Source organism: Electrophorus electricus, chromosome 2 (genome assembly GCF_041902795.1).
Source record: "Electrophorus electricus isolate QZ-2024a chromosome 2, ASM4190279v1, whole genome shotgun sequence".
Taxonomy (NCBI): domain Eukaryota; kingdom Metazoa; phylum Chordata; class Actinopteri; order Gymnotiformes; family Gymnotidae; genus Electrophorus; species Electrophorus electricus.
In genome coordinates this window covers 32,647,139-32,666,609 of record NC_137498.1, presented here as the reverse complement: position 1 = coordinate 32,666,609, position 19,471 = coordinate 32,647,139, and the positions used below count along the sequence as shown (strand labels likewise).

General features: G+C 40.2%; 2 protein-coding genes across 6 annotated transcripts; one reads left to right on the top strand and one right to left on the bottom strand.

Annotated features, from left to right (window-relative positions):
* Positions 1–1,670: 1,670 nt before the first annotated feature.
* mmd2a (monocyte to macrophage differentiation-associated 2a) lies at positions 1,671–10,901 on the top strand. 3 transcript variants are annotated; one of them, XM_081699344.1, is made up of 8 exons: positions 1,671–1,889; positions 5,366–5,447; positions 6,698–6,858; positions 9,042–9,116; positions 9,296–9,397; positions 9,655–9,724; positions 10,083–10,155; positions 10,644–10,901. In XM_081699344.1, the coding sequence occupies exons 1-7, from the start codon at positions 1,861–1,863 to the stop codon at positions 10,143–10,145; spliced, it is 582 nt and encodes a 193-aa protein (XP_081555470.1). In that variant the 5' UTR covers positions 1,671–1,860; the 3' UTR covers positions 10,146–10,155; positions 10,644–10,901. The 3 variants fall into 3 exon arrangements, with proteins under 3 accessions (XP_081555470.1, XP_081555466.1, XP_026858516.2); XM_081699340.1 differs by having other exon boundaries at positions 9,956–10,155; XM_027002715.3 differs by having other exon boundaries at positions 10,083–10,901.
* A 109-nt stretch (positions 10,902–11,010) lies between these two features.
* Positions 11,011–18,738, bottom strand: ap5z1 (adaptor related protein complex 5 subunit zeta 1). 3 transcript variants are annotated; one of them, XM_035529337.2, is made up of 18 exons: positions 18,421–18,738; positions 17,633–17,773; positions 17,102–17,288; positions 16,878–17,022; positions 16,621–16,733; positions 16,135–16,303; positions 15,819–15,860; positions 15,152–15,292; positions 15,014–15,051; positions 14,624–14,786; positions 14,171–14,349; positions 13,928–14,070; positions 13,310–13,462; positions 13,034–13,145; positions 12,459–12,556; positions 12,205–12,337; positions 11,902–12,116; positions 11,011–11,806 (listed from the first exon to the last, which is right to left on the bottom strand). In XM_035529337.2, the coding sequence occupies exons 1-18, from the start codon at positions 18,459–18,461 to the stop codon at positions 11,536–11,538; spliced, it is 2,484 nt and encodes an 827-aa protein (XP_035385230.1). In that variant the 5' UTR covers positions 18,462–18,738; the 3' UTR covers positions 11,011–11,535. The 3 variants fall into 3 exon arrangements, with proteins under 3 accessions (XP_035385230.1, XP_035385231.1, XP_081555463.1); XM_035529338.2 differs by lacking the exon at positions 15,819–15,860 and having other exon boundaries at positions 18,421–18,734; XM_081699337.1 differs by lacking the exons at positions 14,624–14,786; positions 15,014–15,051.
* Between the last annotated feature and the right edge of the window lie 733 nt (positions 18,739–19,471).

Genomic DNA, 19,471 nt, shown 5'->3' with positions numbered 1-19,471 from the left:
TTTTTATTATCATTTTAGATTTGCATAAATATTACTACTTCTAACTCTATACTCTATAATTATTGCTTCTTCTTTTTTTATTATCTTTATTACATTTTCCATATACAACACAAAACAGCTCAGACATCATATGACAAAAATGTTTACTTAATAAAAAAGTATATTTAAAAAAAGAACATTATCACCATCCTCAGCCTTCACTATCCTCCTCTACAGAGAAAGGATACATCAAAGAAATAAATATGTAAATAGATGGAAAAGTTACATCAAATGTGGTTTTGCAATAAGATCAGAACAGGGACCAGCTGTGTTAATTTAGGAATCCCATGTATTAAGGAAGATGAGGTCCAGTATGCCCTAGGTAGCAGTCCCAGTCATTATAGAAGGAGTGGAATGAAGCATACATCAAATGTATTTACTGGGCATACACGCCATTATTAGACTGTGACATGATTTTTTTAATGGAACAACATCCTTAATCCAAAACCACAAAATGTTCTTCCTAGCTGCAAAGGTCAGTAGATTGAATAGTCTCCTTGTACAATATTTACAATATGACCATCTGGAAGACCAAGAAGGAGGCACATAGGATCCAGCTCCACTGAAACTCCAAAAAATACCAGACCAGTAGCTTTGTAGCTTAATGCATGACCAGAAACTGTGAATATACTTATACAGAATTACATTTACATCAGAGCAGAGGCATCTTAGCATCCATCTTATTTTCGATAGTAGGTGTTATGTATGTATGATGTAAAAATTTTAACTGAGTAGAATTAATTCTGTTACAGATAATTAGTGTAGGTCCACACTCTACCAGTGGAGATGTCCAAGTCTCTCTCCCATGATTGCTTAATAGCTTGGGAAGTTAAAGATGAATTGAAATTTAGGACTCCATAAAAACAGTAAAGCATTTCTTTTACCCTTGTGAAGACAATGCCCTTTCTGATTATTGCTTCTTATTAAATACATAGGAAATGTTATAACCTTTCATGTTTTTCATGTTTTTGTTCTGTCATATTTATCCATATTCCATAACTATATGTGCACTTTAACTGAAGGAGACACTTATAAGAAATGGCAAATAACCAGTTTTTAATGAAAGTGTTTGAATTCATTATATGGTTTTCTATTTTTTTATTTATTAGGAGGTAAGAACTGAAACCAAATACGGCTTCCTTGAACCTGAATTTTGCCAGCAGAGGGCTTGTGTGCTTTTACCACTTCGTTACTTATACGTCCTAAAAGACATTGCTTTAATAAAGGTTGTATGGATAATAATTGTCAGCAAAACACCATCGCTTTAAAAGATCACATAGGCCCAACCGTACTCTCTGTGTAAGGCAATTCTTTTTAATGTAAGTTACTGTTTCACAAACGTTACATATATTACCTATAACTGATGCATTATAGACAGAACTTGCAATCTTAAGAAAACTGAAGTGTTCAGCGCGTTTACTTAAAAAGAATACGAAGAATAACCCTGAAAAATGGGAACGTTTGGATGAAATTTGATTGTTTCACGTGAACTTCGTTTGCGAAGCTGTCCGGATGGAGTTCATGTTTGCTCTGAGGTTTGCACTGTTTACATGAGGGAAGCAAAGGGGCGGGTAGGGGGCTTGATACAGGGTTATCAAGCACGCTCACGATAGGGGTCACGGAGTGGGGCGTACGTTGTACTGCAGGACTGCTTTTCCTGGTAGCCTAGTTCTGTACGGTTTTGGACAAAAGAAATTATTCACGTGTGGTAGCCTTAGGTTCAACGCTTTGATACACTGAAACGCCCGGAATCGAAGTACACTTTTTAGTGTCCTACCAGGAGGAGCTCGTTCTAGAGATATCATGTTGAAATAATACAGTATGGATTTTAAGAAGACGAAGTATGGAAGGTAAATTACATTCATAGTTCTAAAAACTTCTTCTTCTTCTTCTTCTTCTTCTTCTTCTTCTTCTTCTTCTTCTTCTTCTTCTTCTTCTTCTTCTTCTTCTTCTTCTTCTTCTTCTGTTAATAGGCTACTAAAAATATTTGATGCTGTGTTGACTTGTTGCTGATTGTTCATGCTGTTTGCAGAGATAACTACCTCTTTGAATGGAAAACTAAAAATAAAAAATCACTGTAAAACGCTAAGAATTTGCGGGGGCCGAATTTCAAATTGACATAAGCAGAGAACCTAAACAGATTATTACAGTCCAATGACTTCCAACTAAACCGGCACACATTTACTTGCTCTTTGAATATGCATACCTTTGATGATATAACAAATTCCCTGAACATTAAAAAAAAAACCCGTTTTAGGTATGGAATTTCGTGTTAGTTAGGTATGGAGTTTCGTGTTAACAGTGTTAACACTGTTACATATGTACATGACGTGTATGATACAGAAAATATCTAAGATTGCATGTGTTAGAAAAATAATGATTTGTAATACTCTACCAAAGATTAATAATCCATTGGCTTGATCTGAATTTATTTTAAGACAAGGTCTCTGCATAGAGGATGTTGCCAGGTGGGGTAATATTTCCTTGAGGACAAGCGAAGCTTTATTTTGTCATCAAAGGCGGATTTCCCTCCAAATCTGACGATGGCATCTGATTGTTTTGCCTTCTTTTGGTCACAAATCTGTAAATTCCATTGAAAGTTTTAAGATTTCAGATTACCTGTGGGTTACCTGGTCAGGTTACCTGTGGGTTACCTGGTCAGGTTACCTGGTCAGGTTACCTGTGGGTTTCCTGGTCAGATTACCTGGTCAGGTTTCCTTTTCATTCATTGCAATACCCTTATGAGTTTCCCCAGGCGTGCACACACAAGGTTCTTTGACGTCATCTGTGTGTAGGCTTGCGTTTACATATGTATGTGTTTTAGAGCCCCATAAAACTGAGCAACGACTGCACTTATGATTTAAGCACTAAAAACTTTCACAGCACACATGCACATCACCGCTGCACTGTAAATGCTTTGAACTGCTCACCTGTGGCTCAAACATTGGCTCAAACGTGGCTTACTGCAGCTCTGGAGCAGGCGGGCACGTGCCAGCATTCCTTCTGCATTGTGTTCAGAATTTGGAGTCTTCTTCTTGCTGTTCAGGTTGCCTGGCCCTCATCATGTCTGATTAAACTAATGAAATTGTCTAACTGGCCATTGGAGGAGCCTGCCCTGGGCTTTGTCACCAAACATGGCATGAAAGAGGGGTACACTTCAGATGAAGGACTGTCATTAGGGGAACTGCCCCCCTTAAATGACTCAAGCAAGCATAGCGCTGCCACTGAAATTTTTTTTTTTTGGTTTTTTTTTATCAGTACAATATAAGGCAACCATATTATTTGAACATGTACGCATGGGCTAAAACATAGCCTAACCGGCTAAAAGGTAGCTGTCAAGAGGAAGGAAAGTTAAACAAACTTAATTTAATTTTATACATTTTTGTTAAGATGCAGAAAATGTTGTTATAACACCTGATGGATGAGTCTCACACACAATATTAATGATTAATTCGGTAGTCAGTGGTGAGAAAACTGTACTAGAAATATACCCTCTATTTTGGTGGTCACCTTTCTGCAAGAGAGCTTCAGCTTCCTGACTCAGGTTTATTCAGTTTGAATGATTAAATGATGACTATTCACTTCATACAACACACATATATCATCTGTACATAAAAAAATTCTACCCCATTCATAAAGAGAAAATATCTTGGTAGTGATATCCCTGCTCTGGCTATAATTTAAACAGGTAAAAAGTGATTGTAATTTTTGTTATGAAAGCATGTTTCAGATGTTTTTATTCAAATATATTGTGGCAAATAGTTATACTGTAAAATATATTTAACAGAGAGCAAATAATTGAGATAGAGGTCCTACAAGAAATTCAGTGTAAGTTTTCTTCAAAATGTCTCTTCTTGTCACCTTCTAAAATGTCTCTTCCTGTGACTCCTGAAATATAATTTTCTGTAAACCTCATCTGGATATGCTCACCTGACATCACAATCCCAACTCAAACAACATACCCAATTAAATCACTCAGATAAAAGGATGTTTTGGCAAAAAAAAAAAAAAAAGTTAAAGAAAATCCTCAAGCTGTGGGTTGGCATGGCAACCATGACATCACTGCTTAATACTTAAGCAGCTCAATTTGAGTGGCATGAAAGCACAGATTCTGGGCAGGATTAGGTCTGCCATTACCATTTGTTACAAATGCTAGGCAACCAAGAAGGAAACATTCCTAAAACGTGATTTGGGTTAGAATATTGGCCTGGATTGGCCTGTCAGAGAGACTCACTTATGGCACCATTACAATTGATTTTATTGCTTCAACTCCCTCTAGTTAAATAACATATAATGATTTTGAATAAGTGGTAAGTGGAAAAAGTGGGGAAAATGTGCACATGCCTTTTAATTACATAGTACCTTATAATTAAAACAAGATATTAAAGCAGTGATTCACAGGGATTTCAATATGCCTGATTTATGCCTCTACAGGTCATAAATCAGTTATATATATATGAAATGTTATACATATACCACATAATATATGGGGGGGGGGGGGGGATACATATAAATAAACAAATAAATAAATAAATAAATAAATATGTATGTATGTGTATATATATGAAAATTAAAAAAAAAATGAAATGGTACTTTTCCCCTCTAAATGAAAAAAGCACCATCTAAATAAAAAAACTCCATCTCTGTTACCCTTGTGCCTGTACTGTATATGAAAATGCACCAACTCTGTTACATCTGTACTACATCTTAATGAAAAACCCACCATCTAAATGAAGAAGCATCATCTCTCTTGAATGTGTACCACATCTACATGAAAAAGCATCATCCCTGTTGCAGCTTTTTTCCTGTGTGTATACAGTGAATGTACACACAGCGTCTTATAACTGCGACATGTTTGGCATCATCAAAACTCTTTGCTCTGATCACTCCTGATGTGGGCTTGATGCTGATGTGTGTTACGTTTTGTCAGTCTCTTTTGTCACTCTTCTTCTGAGAAGTGTGTGATGTTCTACATTGTAAACAGTCAGCACACATGGCTTCAAAAGCATTTGCCACAGGTCTCTTGTTTAGTTTGGCATCGGAATGGTATGGCTGTATTATAGACAAGATCTGTGATGTTAGAATGTTGGAATGTGAAAGAGTACAGCTTGTGCAGATAACAGCACTGGAAATAACCTTCTTATTTAACTGAAGAGAAATGCTGTATTCACTGATGATTGCTTGAACTAATTTACCCAGAAAAATACATTACCTTTTACATTTGAGAAAGATAAAATAAGATTACTATAAAAATATATACAAAAATAAGATTAACAACTAGGAGACCTAAAATGATATGAATGAAATTTGTTCTTTGTTGTTTCAGATTTATGAACAACCGTGTCCCATCTAGCAAAAGATATCAGCCAACTGAGTATGAACATGCTGCCAACTGTGCAACCCATGGCGTGAGTAAAATGAGTCTCATGAGGGTTTGCATGTAGGTTGGTCTGCAGACATACAGTGACTTGTGGAGTGGAAGTGGGGGGCTGGTGCAGACACTGAGAGAAGGCTGCAGAGTTCTTACCTGTCACAGGACTCATGATGCTTGAATAGAGAAAGACCAGAATACAGAATGATGAGAGTTTAGTACGAATGTGAAATGACTGAGATTTTATTCTCAAATCAACATTAATTAAATATAGCTGAGGATTTGTATCTCATTTGCTTTTAAGTAAGCCCTGTTCTTTCTCTTTTACTTTGATATTTTTCTAGAGTACAGTCCAATGCTTTAATGGACATGTTTCTGTTGTTTTGGCTCAGTACTGCTGGGGATAACATCCCCCTCTCAGCACTTACTGCTGCACATCTGGCATTCATCCATCACACAGCAAATCCTCTCTGACCTTGTTTATCTACACACTGGCAAGAGAATTTACCCCGCATGAGGCTCTGTGCAGGAGAGATAGCCATCTCTTCTGTGCAGGTGTCAGACCCAAGGGAATGACTCAGATCCTGGCTTTTGAGGCTTAGTGTTGGGGATGGATTGTAGACTTGGTGATGGTAATATGCATTAGAGTGATACTAGAAATGGTTTGTCAGGTAACATGCCATTTTTTTAAAACAGCTTTAGGAGTAAAGGGATTATTTAATTATGTTGCCATCGAAGAGGTAGTTTGACCAACAAATTCTAAAGTTGATAAAATGCAAATTAATGCTATTAATGAAATAATACTTCTAGCTTTGGTGTCAGTATACTAGCCATTTTTGTAGATATATCTGTTTAAGGTTAATAAAAGGACCGTGTCTGTACAGATTTGTACAGGGCTGAAAGGTAAATTACGTTTGTGTGTGTTATTCTTTATATTGTGTTTCACATCATGGCACATAATGTCTTTTCATGATGCCAATAGTGCTGTTTTTGTAATGTGAAATAGGCTATTGTTCAAATAAAATCAATCAATAAGCCCATTAATTGGGATTAGTTGATGACTCACAAATGGTGGTGGAGTCAAAGTGTATATATTTGTTTTCCATATTTTGAAATGAGGATCCCCACATGTAGGATATATTAAAATGATATTGGTTGTGTGTTTTTTGTTTTTTTGTTTTCTAATCAATGGAACAGGAACTAATATATCATGATTTACTAATCAAAACAATCAAATTTTAAAATTATGTCATAATTTAAAAATCTTATTGTGCTTTATTTTATAAGCTCTGGATCATTCCCAGCATCCTGGGCAGTTCATTGTTGTACTTCCTGTCTGATGACCAATGGGAAAGCATCACAGCATGGATGTATGGCAGTGGACTTTCTGCTTTATTCGTCATGTCCACCATGTTCCATACTGTAAGCTGGAAGAAGAGTCACCTGCAGTGAGTATGTGCATAGAGTACAAATACTGGAAATAATGAACAAGCAATCCAAAGGTACTGTAGTATCATTCGTAAGAACAGAATACTGATGCTGTGGTGCCTGCAAAAATACATAAGATAGATCTCTTTACCTGATGCTAAAGTTTGCTTTCAGTTTTGAGAATATGTAAACAGAGTGACCATATGTAGTTAGTACCTAGGGCAGTCTGTGACTGAATGCGCACATGCACTGCACACAAAACACATTTTCACGATAAATTGCCTTTAGACATGAAGGTGAAAGTATTCTAAGAACTAATTAGATTTTCTTATCAGTTTTCATACTTGATTTGTTTTTGTTTATATAGCGCTATTGTCAGGACTTCATAAAACTTTCACATTAAAGTAATAATTTACATTTACTGGTTCTTAAAGACAATACTTTTAAATGTTGTATGTGCCACACGAAACAATAATTCCATACAATTCATTGACTGGACTACCATTTTATTATTTTATAATAACTAATTGTCATTTAAGTGCTAATAACATTGCACCAATTATTAGGTTTATTAAATGGAGTGAGCCTTTGCATTCTGCCATGTTTTCACAGTCAAGTCAGTCATGCAGTTGTGTTTTTTTTTTTTTTTTTTTTGGCAATATAAGTGCAAACACCAACAGAGAGAGGGTTTTCCCAGCACCACATCATCATTGTGTGTACTAAAAACAAACAAGTCATATGACACCTATTAGGAAACAGGTCTAAGGGTATTTATGTTAGGTTGTACTTAAATGTCACGGTAACTAATGGTTCCTTGAACAAAAAACATAGCCAGCATACATCAGGACTTTTTGACCAAAGATATGAAAAAATGCTTACCTTTATTTTAACCTGTCTTTTGTCTCTTTGCTATCTGTGTTACTTCATTTATGATCCCTGATAGCAGTGTCTTCACTTTGTGGTTGAACAGTGATTGATAGCATTCAGTGGGCTGGTAACTTACAGGTACGCAGTACTGACATTTCTGAATTTTACTCTTTGCATATTGTATATTGACCTCTATATGAACTTCATTATCCAGGGGGCACTATGTGACTCACCTGTTCCCATTCCCTCCGCAAGTCGAGTTGTTGCTAGTCTAAGTAAGCTTAATGCTAAATAATGATGTTGTCCTTGTTTCAAAAGGGCACAAAGAGAACGTGTGAGTCAGACAATGCCAGGACAGAGCTTCAAACAGAACCAGTACTAGATACAGGTCTGGAGCAGCAAGCTAATTTTAGCGCCACTCCTAGCAGCTAGGAACTTGATGGTTGCCAATTATTATACACAATAAAATTAATAATTTGGCAAATTGTTGTCACTTTGAGTAAATACTTTTATATTGTGAACGTCAGTGATATCTCTTAATATCTCCAATACACTGTAGAAATTCAGAATATGATGGTTAATGATTTACTGATACCAGTGGATATACACACCACCATGTGAATAAGGGGAGTACCAGCACTTTTTCCCCCACTTCAAGCGCTGATAGCATTGTTACTCATGCTGCTATTACTGCTCTCTTACACAAAGGGCAGACCATTTTCTCTACTGTTATATGTAGCATACCATATTGGATGCACAGTATATGTGGGAAACACAGTAGAGAAAACAGTTATGCAAATATATGCACCTTCAGCTCCAGGGCTCCTGTCTGGGGCATTGGGAAAAGCATGTAGAAGCCATGGGAAGTTTGTAGGTCTTCACCTCTGGAGCTCCACCCAGAGATGCCATGCAGGATTATCTCTTGGCTCTCATTCAAGATGCGGACACATCATCTCTCATGGGCGTGTTAGATCCTGCTGGTCTTCTCAGATGTGTTCCACATATTGGCTTGGTCTCTTGTGAACCTATTGAACCATAAACTCTTGGCTACGCATGCCTGCTTGGTAAGAGAAAGGGAGAGAAGTGCAGATGAAGGTGTGAATCTGACTTTTTACTGTTTGAAAGTGAGCGCAATTTAAATGAATGCCTGCTAACAGCCTTTCATTTCACATAGTGCTAAAACCATGGGATTTTTTCTTGATTAGTAGCTGTGAATCACGGGATTGGACCCAGTGATTTTGGTAATGGTCATCAGAACAGCAGCAAAGAAGTAAAAACATGTAGAAACCAGCAGGTTCGTAACTGACATCCTCCCTTCGTGCTTGTCCTCCGGCAGGAAGGTTGAACAGAGCTTCCACATGTGCGATAGAATGATGATTTATTTCTTCATAGCTGCTTCTTACTCCCCCTGGTGAGTACAATAGTAGATGATCACAGTCTCACTTCATAGATTCTCACGTGTACATTTAATCTATTGCTCAAAAAGGACCTGATGTTATCTCAGAAATTATGCATCAATACATGTGATGACTCCTATGAATAAAGGTGTGTCTGTTGTCAGGCCATAAGTGAGGCATGTGCTATGTGCAGGCTGAACCTGAGGGAGCTGGGGCCCTGGATGGCCCACATGCGTTGGCTGGTGTGGATCATGGCTTGTGCGGGCTCTGCTTATGTGTTCTTCTATCATGAAAAGTGTGTGCTGGCGCCCTCCTCCACAGCCCTTAACTTCAGACAAATTAGTGATCCATCATTCCCATGAACTCCAGACAATAATTTGATTGGCTTTCATCTTAATTTGATATCGAAATTGAAGATGCTTGGGTTTTGGATTAATGTAATGGCAAATACACTCAGCATAAATATTAGGTACACAAACTCTGTACCTATGTTGGGCTTCTGCAGTTTAGAGTCAACTTTAAGATGTATGAATCCCATTTGTCTTGTTTTAGGAACAAGATACTGGACCTGCTGTGCTACACAATCATGAGTGCTGTCCCTGCCCTTGTTCTTCTATCCATGGTGAGACAGAGATAATTTCTGCACTCCTCTGCCACAGCTAGACAATAAAGAATCCTATATCACTTATTTTTTTGGTGCCTGAGAACCTATACAGTGAGTACAGCACATAAGTCTGTGCATAATACAGTCTTCATACTTATTAAGTAGTTTAGCATTGCCCATGGGCAGATCTTTTATTTTCAGTAGAGTTACACTTGTACTGTGGTGTACTGTGTACTGTGGTGTTGCCAGCCTAACAGAGAGGGCGTGTTGGAGCTAACAATGGGTGGAATCTTCTACTGCCTGGGCGTGGTCTTCTTCAAGAGTGATGGCCTCATCCCTTTTGCTCATGCCATCTGGCATGTCTTTGTGACTGTAGGGGCTGGTATACACTACTACGCCATCTGGAGGTACCTGTATGCAACAGAGAGCAGCCACATGAAGCTGTCCAGGTGACATCACACATCACTGGCCACTGTGGCAGTGGGCATGTGTAGTTTTATTATGGATAATTAAAAAAATAAAAAAATAAATATATATATTAGACATATTATATAAAAATAGTAATATGACACTGATATCAAATTTCTAAGAATTCCATTCCATACCATTCTACGCTTGATAGACTTAAATATATTTGCCAAGTCAGTTAAGTCACAAAGAAAGGTATGAAAAGCTATCATAACTGTGCTTGAAATACTTATTAATGAAGTCACATTACCAATTTATGCTAAAAAAATGTCACCTTTCTTTACTCCTACAATCTGTTGCATTATCACTATTGTTTACATTGTATTAAGTTACTTACTAGGTAAATTTTCTTACAAGTATGTGTGAATAGTTGAATTATGTATTGAGAATGACATAAATGTTACTAAATACTAACCAATGGTGACACTGTACATTTCTGTTCTTCCAAAACTTATGTTTTTTTGTGAAGTCCTCACTGGCCTTTTGATGTGCCGCTGAAGGATTTGACTGAGCATTAAGATAAAGTACTTAAATCACACTGCACTGTTATGGTCAAGTACTATGAAAAAACCATTTAGCCTTAATTTAAGTTTTGACATAAACATCTGAGGACCAGAGCTAGTCTTAGTTGCAGGGTTCAAAGGTCACAAGACAAGCACACAAAATGTAGTGCTCGTGTCGACTGATGGAATCACTGGAGCACACTAGAGCCTTTTCTGCTCCCTACCCTCCAAGTAAATTACCAACAGTTTGCATAATTTTAATATCTTGCCACATAAAAATAAAAGGCACATAAAAACTATAAATATGCATTGTAAAGAATTTTACAGACACTGTTTTGCCTCAGGTTTGAATGCTTTTTTCTCTTTATTTCCTCCCCACATCACATTTTAATAAAAATATTTTTCTAACTGATTTGCAGATACTGTGCAGTTGGAGTTTATGAATTTTTAAACATCGTCCTTGAATATACAAAATAAAAAACAATTTTAAACCTTATTTTGTCCATTGTATCACCACAATATAGGGACAACATTACTGAAATTCTCTGCTGTGTGAAAGGTGCTTCAGCTGCTCACTTCCTTAGAAGCTCCAGTACTAGTCTGGCAGCTTCCTCAGATGTTTCTAGTGCAGCAGCTAAAGGCTTCCTTTCAGGTTCAGTGAATCATTCAGTCATCAATGCCATTAATCAACATGATTACAACTTGTGATGGTGATGATTACTTTGATTAGAGGGTTCTTCTGATTGCCTGCCCTGTGACCAAGCTCTGCTAGGTTTGTAATAGTGATTGAGTGCACTCCCATTTTGCCCATTCTCTGTCCCAGTGCAAGGCTACAGGGAGCTTTGTGGGTGGGTGGTGCTATGCTGGCAAGAAGCTGGAGTGGTTCTGGAGCAGGCTGCTGATGGCCCTCATGCGGTGAGGCAGGGCGGTGTTGGTGTCCCGGTGCCAGCGCGGGCCATCAGCCTGGGCGGCTGGTGTTAGAACAAACTGAGCCACGTTAGGCAGCTTTAGCAGGTTGTTGAGCTCCTGGGCACATGTGATGATCTCCTCAGTGTCATCCTCACTGAAGCATATCTCCACGGGGCCACTGTGTGCGAATGAATGGATCTTGGACAGGAAGAGCGAAGCCCTGAGAGACACAGACGAGATACAGTCGCCCTGAGTTAGTTGACATGGGTGATCTGCGCCAAGCTCAGTGAGGAGGGGAATGGTGGAAGGCCTTACCGAGGGATGAGGTCCTGGCTGCGGGAGGCTAGCTTGGCAAGGGCGGTCATCAGCACGGTGAGGAGGCGTGGCGTGTAGCGCGGGGGGCTGGCGGACTGACGCACCTGCGTGATCTCAAACAACACTGCCTCCAGCCCCTCGAAAAATGAGGTAATCAGCTCCACAGTGCAGCAAGGGTTGTACGAGAGCGACAGATATTCTCCTATAACCCACACCTGTGCACAAATGCAAGACGACCATCTCAAGTAAAACTTATATAACATATATGTTAAATGTACAATGAACATGGCTTGTTTCTCTCACCAGATGTGTGTAGAAGTCCTCTTTACTGTAGATGTTGGTTGTGGTACTGGCAAACTCCAGCAGCTCCTTGTACTGATCCACAATCAGTGGAGGGTGCAGTTTGCACAGGGTCTGCAGGTGCATGCTGAACACCCTGCAGCAAATACTCAGCAGTCAGACAACCCAACTCATTGAAATACTTTACAATTTCCACGTGTCGGTATGTTCACAGAATCTATTGAGGAGCCAAAGAAACATTTGTGTGTGTCACTGACCTCTGTACTTCAATGCTGAAGCTCTTTATGTTGTAGAGGAGGCTGCTTCTTTCCACCAGGACCTGCAGCAGCTGGTTTATCAGCCTCTCATCAGCCAACTGTATGTGTATACACACACACACACACACACACACACACAGATTTGTTTATATTTCGGCATTTCCATTTAGACAGGACACGTTTACACTCCATTACCTTTTCAGGGTTTCCTTTTTTCATATGTTGGGCAAGATTTAGTAAGTTAGCCAAGGCCACTAGCTGTCTGGTGTGCAAAATCCAATAAATACAAAGCCAAAACATGGTTATGATGAGGTCACAAACAGGATGTGACAGCTTTCTCTTTTAGCCTGATATAAGGAAAACCACAAACGTGCATAGAGTATAACGTTTCCCATAAAGGTTTACAGTTTTCCAGCATATATTGCTCCCCCCACTTCCAGGAGCTTTCTATTACTGAATTAGGAGGGGGGGTGGGGGAAAATCAATCAATCAGTTCTAAGGCATTAAGGAAGACTTTCAGTACTGCACCAGCCTGCAAAGGTCACTTCCTGTGAAACCGTTATTTAGGTTATTACCTGAGTGACTGTGTTGAAGTAGACGTGTAAGAGCACAGGGACAATCTGTGCACAGTGAACCACTCGGGGGCTCTCCACCATGCCCTCCAGAGCCTCATGCAGCATACTCAACCTGAAGAGCAACACACAGCTGTCACAAAGCACCAGACAACGGTCAAAGTGCACCAGAGAGCAGTCACAGGGCCATCAACACATTTAGAAAGGTATCAGTAAACAGGTTAATGACCTGTTAATTCCAGCAGTGAATTACTTAAATGAGTGATGAACAAGTCTCACCTGTCAATGGTGTCCCCAGTCCCTGCCTCAGGTCTGAGGATGTAGAGGAAGAGTCCTCTGTAAGTGGGTTGCCGGAAGGCCTCCAGAGACACAGCCATCTTAGCTCCCTGCTGGTCCCACACATCCCAATTTTGGACCTGGTAACATGCTGACCTGCAGGAACATTCCCACCATTTTAAATGTTACAACCACAAATCTCTCATGGGCTGTGTTGAGAGTTGCCCAGTTCCAATCCTGGAGGACCAGAGTGGCACAGAACTGCACTTCCTAAAACATCCATATAAACAAGTATATGGTATGGTGGAGAAAATGTCAAACAATAATCATTGAGCTTTATCCTGTGAAAAGTTTGGAAAATGGGGTTCTTCTACTTAAATATCATGAATTCAACTCTCAATGCTCTTGGTGATTAGTTGATTATTCAAACAGGTGAAAAATGGCAAAGTAAAACATCTACACTGTATAGTGCCACAATCTCACTTGGATTGCTAGCAGCTACTACTGATGTAATCAAATAGTAACGAACTAATCACCATCTTGTGTACTCAACACAAAGTGAAGAAAATGAACCACTTGGATTCTAGGATAACGTGCCACATGTCTCCACTGGCAAAGCACCTGTGCTGGAGGTCCAGGGTGGCAGCCAGGCAGGGCAGGTCCAGCAGTGTGTGGAGCAGCTCAAGTGCTGTGTCAGGAGCCAACAGTGAGGGTAGCAGCTCCATAAACTCCGATATTAGCCCCGGGCCATTCCATGCCAGGAACTGCAGGACACAGCAGAAGATGTAAGATAGAACAACTAGCTCTGGCCAGCCATGAATAAATCTCTGGATGAGGTGTGCCCGAGGCAGTAGCTAAGGTCACCTTGAGCAGGTTGGGGAAGCTGCGTCTGTACACAGCCACCTTCTCCTGCAGGACACTGACATTGTGGAGGCAGAAGTGGACAAACTCAAAGGCCAGCATGGGCTCGTTGAAGAGCTCGGCTGGGAAGCGACTGAAGAGCTGGCAGAAAATCGCTTCCGAGTCTACAGCGGCTGTCTCGCCTGAGTGCATAAAACAAACACACACACACACACACACACACACACACACACACACACACACACACACACACACACACACACACACACACACACACACACACACACACACACACACACACACACAGTTTCAGTATACCACTATATGTCAGGCTAGTTATATTGGCTACACAACATACTGATATCCCCAAAATAAGTCATTCTTTACAAAAGCATCTGAAAAAGCCCTGGAGTGCAGGAGAGCATTCGTCTGAGGATGCTGCATCAGCTCACTCACTGTGGTTGAGGTAAAACTGAGCCACAGGCAGTAGAGCTCGGGCAAATGCCAAATCTGTGCTCAGCCGCCCGTGTAGTGCTTTGATGCAGGGGAAGGCGCGGTACACATAGGAGGCATCCTCACTGCAGATGATGTCCATTACACTCACAGCCTCCACCATGCACTGGACAATGGAAAACACTGCTCATCTTACCAAACCTCAACCAGACACCATCTGTTCTGTGTTCAAAGCGCATGAGTCTTTCAAATCCCCAGGACTTAAAAAGACATGACAAATTAGACAAATTCGGCAGATCAGTGGAGGAGGATATAGTGCAGCAAAGATTTGGCTCCATTTGACAGGAACTGTAAACGAGGTTTCTAATCAAAAGGCCTTTTGAGGTGGCTTACCGCCTTCTGCAACTCAGCATCTGCCCTCTTCAGGGCCTCTGCAAGGAAACATGCAGTGCTGGTCAAAGCTCCCTCCAAGCTTGATGCTCATATAACTGTGAGGTGAGCATTATTAGAGGCACGGTTCGAGGGACTCACTGCGGTCACTCTGCTCAATCAGCCGGTGGCAGTACTCAAAGGCCTTCTCCCGGAGCCGCTCCTTTGGAGGGAGGAGCCGGCTGGAGGAGGATGTGGCCGACACCATGGACATCACAGAGCTGTCCATCTCGGAACGGTCGTCTGTCGTGACAGAAGAGTTCATCACGCCCCATTATAAACACCTTAACAAGCAACACCATGCTTAACTCCCCATCAAGCAGATGGGGAGTGCCCATGTTGCTTAACAGGACATGAGAAAAGAATTCAAAAGATCAATTTGGCATGCCCTGTAATCAAACAGCTGGATTAACCAAACAAAAACAAAGTGACTGGGGTAAGCGGTGTTTAGTTATTCAGTGATTGTGGTGCTTGGTTATTGATTAGTTGTACAAGTTAATCACATGACAGAAAGGTACCGCACATGAATAGAATATGGATGCCCAAACCAGCTCCTGGAGATCCTCCTGCAGAGTTTAGTCACAACCTTAATTTAAAACATATTGTACTAAACTCTAAGAGGTTCCTATATGCCCCAATTAGCTGGATGGGGTATATTAACTCAGGGTTGGAACTCAGCTCTCGAGAAACAGGACTGGGCAGAACAGGAGTAGACACCAAGTGATTCTGGCCATGGTTTAATGCTGGCTGTACTGAACTTGAAGCTTACCTTGGTACGGTGTTTGAATGACCTGCGTTCTTTTTAGCTGAGCTAGCAAAAATGAAAATCCAATCCTGAGTTATTCTTGCATGCCACAAAAGGGCACAGTACGTTCACAGCATGGGATGCTGTCAGCAGAACATCTGTGTAACTCAACCCAGACTGCTCAATGCATCATGGACTGATCAAAAGTTACTGTGTGGATATGGGAGGAAAGCATTGTAGCTAACTGATTCATTAGAAATTCAGGACTAAAACCAGTACAACCAAGACCATAATTCCACTTCCTAAGATAAACCAAATGACCCTTTCCTATGCTTCTCACCTGAGTCTACATTTGAACTTCCTTCTGTGTTATAGGTGAGCAGCCAGCTCTTAACCATAGAAAATGTGTACATGTTCATCCACTGGTCATCGGTGTAGTTCTGTCCCACACACAGCACAGTGAAAAAGTCTCCTGCAACTGCCCCATCCACTTCAGTCATTAGCGCTGGCTGGGGAAAGACAAACCATGCAGGGTAGAATGTGAGCTGGAATGCTCAAAGTGGATTTGTTTTATGTTGTTTATTTGTATTTGTGTGTTTGAAAACTTAAAGCATATTAATCATATGCTGAAACAGCTACAATTGTACCCAATATCTTCACTGAAAATATCCAGATACGATTGCCAGGCTTGGCATATAAATGTAGGATTTAACCAAGATCCACCTTTGCATCTGCAGGTGGTGTGAACTGTGTATTTTTAATTCAGCTAACGGGTTTGACAGCTAGTAGTGTGTGAATGAATACATTGGGTGGGTTTGTGCTCTACCTGACGTGTTCTGGGACTGGTGAAAAAACCCCCAGAGGAGATGGAGGCTCCCTGGTGAACACTGGCATATCGCAACCAGTCAGCCAACTTCCTACTGACCAGATTCACCTGATCTGGAATCAGCACATTCTTAATTATACCAACATTTTTGTATAAACTCAGACAAATCATTTTAAATAATATCACATGAAGAATACTACACAGAGAAACACTGATTTGTCATGATTATCCGCCAGCTACAGCTGATAAAAGTTTACCTTCACTAAGGAGCAATGATGAGAAGGTGAACATTTTGGAGAGAATGGGAAGTGTGTGTTTGGGAGGCTGTATCTCAGGTTGTCTTGACTCCAGACTCCTCAGCAAATGCTGACAGAGAGGGAGCAGATCTTCCTTCCTGCCAGCCTGAGGAACAAAAACACAATGTCAACAGGGTAGCTGCAAAGCCCCTGGGGAGGACATGTGAAGGGTAGACATGCGGTACCTGGGAAAGCACCACGCTGGCCAGGTAGCTGAGCGCCCTGCTGTCCTGGTTGAACTCTATGGAGAGGCTCTGAGCACTGAGAGGCAGACTCTCCCTGAGGATGGCGGAGGACAGAGCATGAAACTGCTCTGGAGATGACGGTGAGCGGAGCAGTGCCTGGAGCTTCTTACTGAGCTCTGGGGGAAGCCTGACGGTGGAGGTCATCGGGGAACATGCCAAACCATGTGTAAACAAACGTGCAAGTAACAGGGAAGAATGCAGCTGTTGAATGTCCTGAAAATAGTGCCAAGAGGTTTACAGATCGGGTTTACAGATCTCACATGAGTGGCACATCCCAGAACTCCTTAATTATAACTGGAGCATAGCTAAGTAAAAGTACAAGAGAGACCATAAAATCACCAGGAGCCGAGCAACATTCCTCACTGCACTCTTCCAAGCCAAGCTGAAATTCTCTCACATCAGAAGTCTTGCTGAGATGAAAATTTGTGGTCCACAGACATGCAAATTATAAAGAACCTTTATCAAACTTACGTTCTGGCATATTTTGTGGCAGAAACAATCAGGTGGAGCCTCTGGAGAGAATCAACTAACTCTCCTCCAGCATCTTTGCTGGACTGAAGTTGTTTTAATACACGACCATAAAACTTCTGTAGCTCTTCTTCCTGTATTTCCCTGAAAGATAGAACAAATGTAACCATATATATTGTACAGCGATGCCACAGTATCCAGGTAGTTCACTGACTGTTTATGCATTTCAGTGTAGAAGATATACACAAAATGCTCAATAATTAACAGTGATGTGGCTGGGCTGTTGAACTCTTTTAAACCTATCCACAGTTCCTCCAAGCATAAAAATAAGTTATATTTATAAACTGATATTATTTATTCATACTAATAAATTACTATTAACTTTGATGACTTGCACAGTAAATTAACGTGGGCTACCCATTATGACAGACACCATGAAAGAATCAAGATTTGTTGTAGGAATTACATACTACAACAGTTTGGAAAAACAAAACAAAACAAAACAAAACAAAACAATGACGTTCTTACTGTGATGAGCCACATAAGGTTCTGCGCAAACAGTCCATTACATTAGCTTAATAGCTAACCCAGGAATAAAGGTAGCATAAATACAGTCTGGCCAACAGAGATAGCTAGAGACAACTACATTATCTTTGCCACAGATAAAGCAACCCGACATTTTGGGAACGTAAAGGAGAAGAAAAAAAAGCAGTAATCAATGCAACAGTCAACTAAATCTAATAATAAGCGATCTAGCTAACTAGGGTTAGCTAGCTAGCTCAATTTCATACCTTGCCTGTTTTATTAAACTCTCTGTTCCCGGAGCATACATATCGAGCTGGGTAAATCTGAGCACATCAGAGAGACTTCAAAAGACAATACCACCAAAATCATTCCAGTCAATCGGTTAAAAACTGATTATCCCATATGCTTCATTCACCATGACCTGATTACAAGTCATATGACTTCCTTCGGTATTCTGGTCTTGCATTTACAGTCACATGAAATGTAAAGTTCCGTTCATTGGTCGGATCGAATCAACATACGGGCACTAAACATAAATTCGTCAAGATTCGTTTGTTCTTTTCCCATTTGAAAACACGTCGTTCCAAAAATAATGCGTAAGGTCACATTATGCGTTCCATGTATAGTGACACAACACCTGACCTGGTAATACAGATCGTCAAAATGTTGACGATGTTCCAACTATACTGAATAAGACAGTTCTCGATAAGGAAAGAGTATTAATTAGTAAAGTATTAGATCACACTGGATTGTCCTTCCAACTATGAAGAGAAAAAAACCCTGCTCATTTAAAAAAAAAAACAACCCAAAAACTTTATTTATTCGTCAGTGTCAAATTGTAAAATAATTTTGATATATTGTTTAAAAAGTAGAAATCTGACTAAAATCTTAGGTCTAGATCTGCAGCATTAACGGAAGACAGGGGCACTCTGGGGACAACTATCTGATGTAGTCATCTGGGCACCAGGTATGACCAGTTTAAAATTGTTATTATTTTTAGAATTTATCTCATCCCTGGAGGAACATTTATAGTCATTTATATGAATAACTATAAATGTTGATGCCTCTAAAAGGTTGAGTAAAAAAGGATAATCTCATCTTTTCACTTTTTTGTAACTTGAAGGCATGCTTAGGTGACCTACAGAAAACATTAGTGATGCAGAATTCTGATATTGAATGATAGATCTTTGCACCACAGTGGGACTTGAACCTGATGCACACAATGTGTACGGAGATGTTCTTTGCATTATTGCTATATTCCCATGCATCTTGAGACTGCAAATAACATTTAGGACCCACATATTTCTCATGTTTAAC

What these genes read in the sequence shown, in the direction of transcription:
- ap5z1 (XM_035529337.2), bottom strand. Translation starts at nt 18,461, where the DNA reads ATGTATGCTCCGGGAACAGAGAGTTTAATAAAACAGGCAAG. An exon ending in GATTGAGCAGAGTGACCGCA is followed by an intron (nt 15,052 to 15,151) that starts GTGAGTCCCTCG and finishes GTTTCCTTGCAG; the next exon opens with AGGCCCTGAAGAGGGCAGAT. An exon ending in TCAGTTTTACCTCAACCACA is followed by an intron (nt 14,350 to 14,623) that starts GTGAGTGAGCTG and finishes TTATGCACTCAG; the next exon opens with GCGAGACAGCCGCTGTAGAC.
- mmd2a (XM_081699340.1), top strand. Translation starts at nt 1,861, where the DNA reads ATGGATTTTAAGAAGACGAAGTATGGAAG. An exon ending in TGGAAGAAGAGTCACCTGCA is followed by an intron (nt 6,859 to 9,041) that starts GTGAGTATGTGC and finishes GTCCTCCGGCAG; the next exon opens with GAAGGTTGAACAGAGCTTCC. An exon ending in GTGTTCTTCTATCATGAAAA is followed by an intron (nt 9,398 to 9,654) that starts GTGTGTGCTGGC and finishes GTCTTGTTTTAG; the next exon opens with GAACAAGATACTGGACCTGC.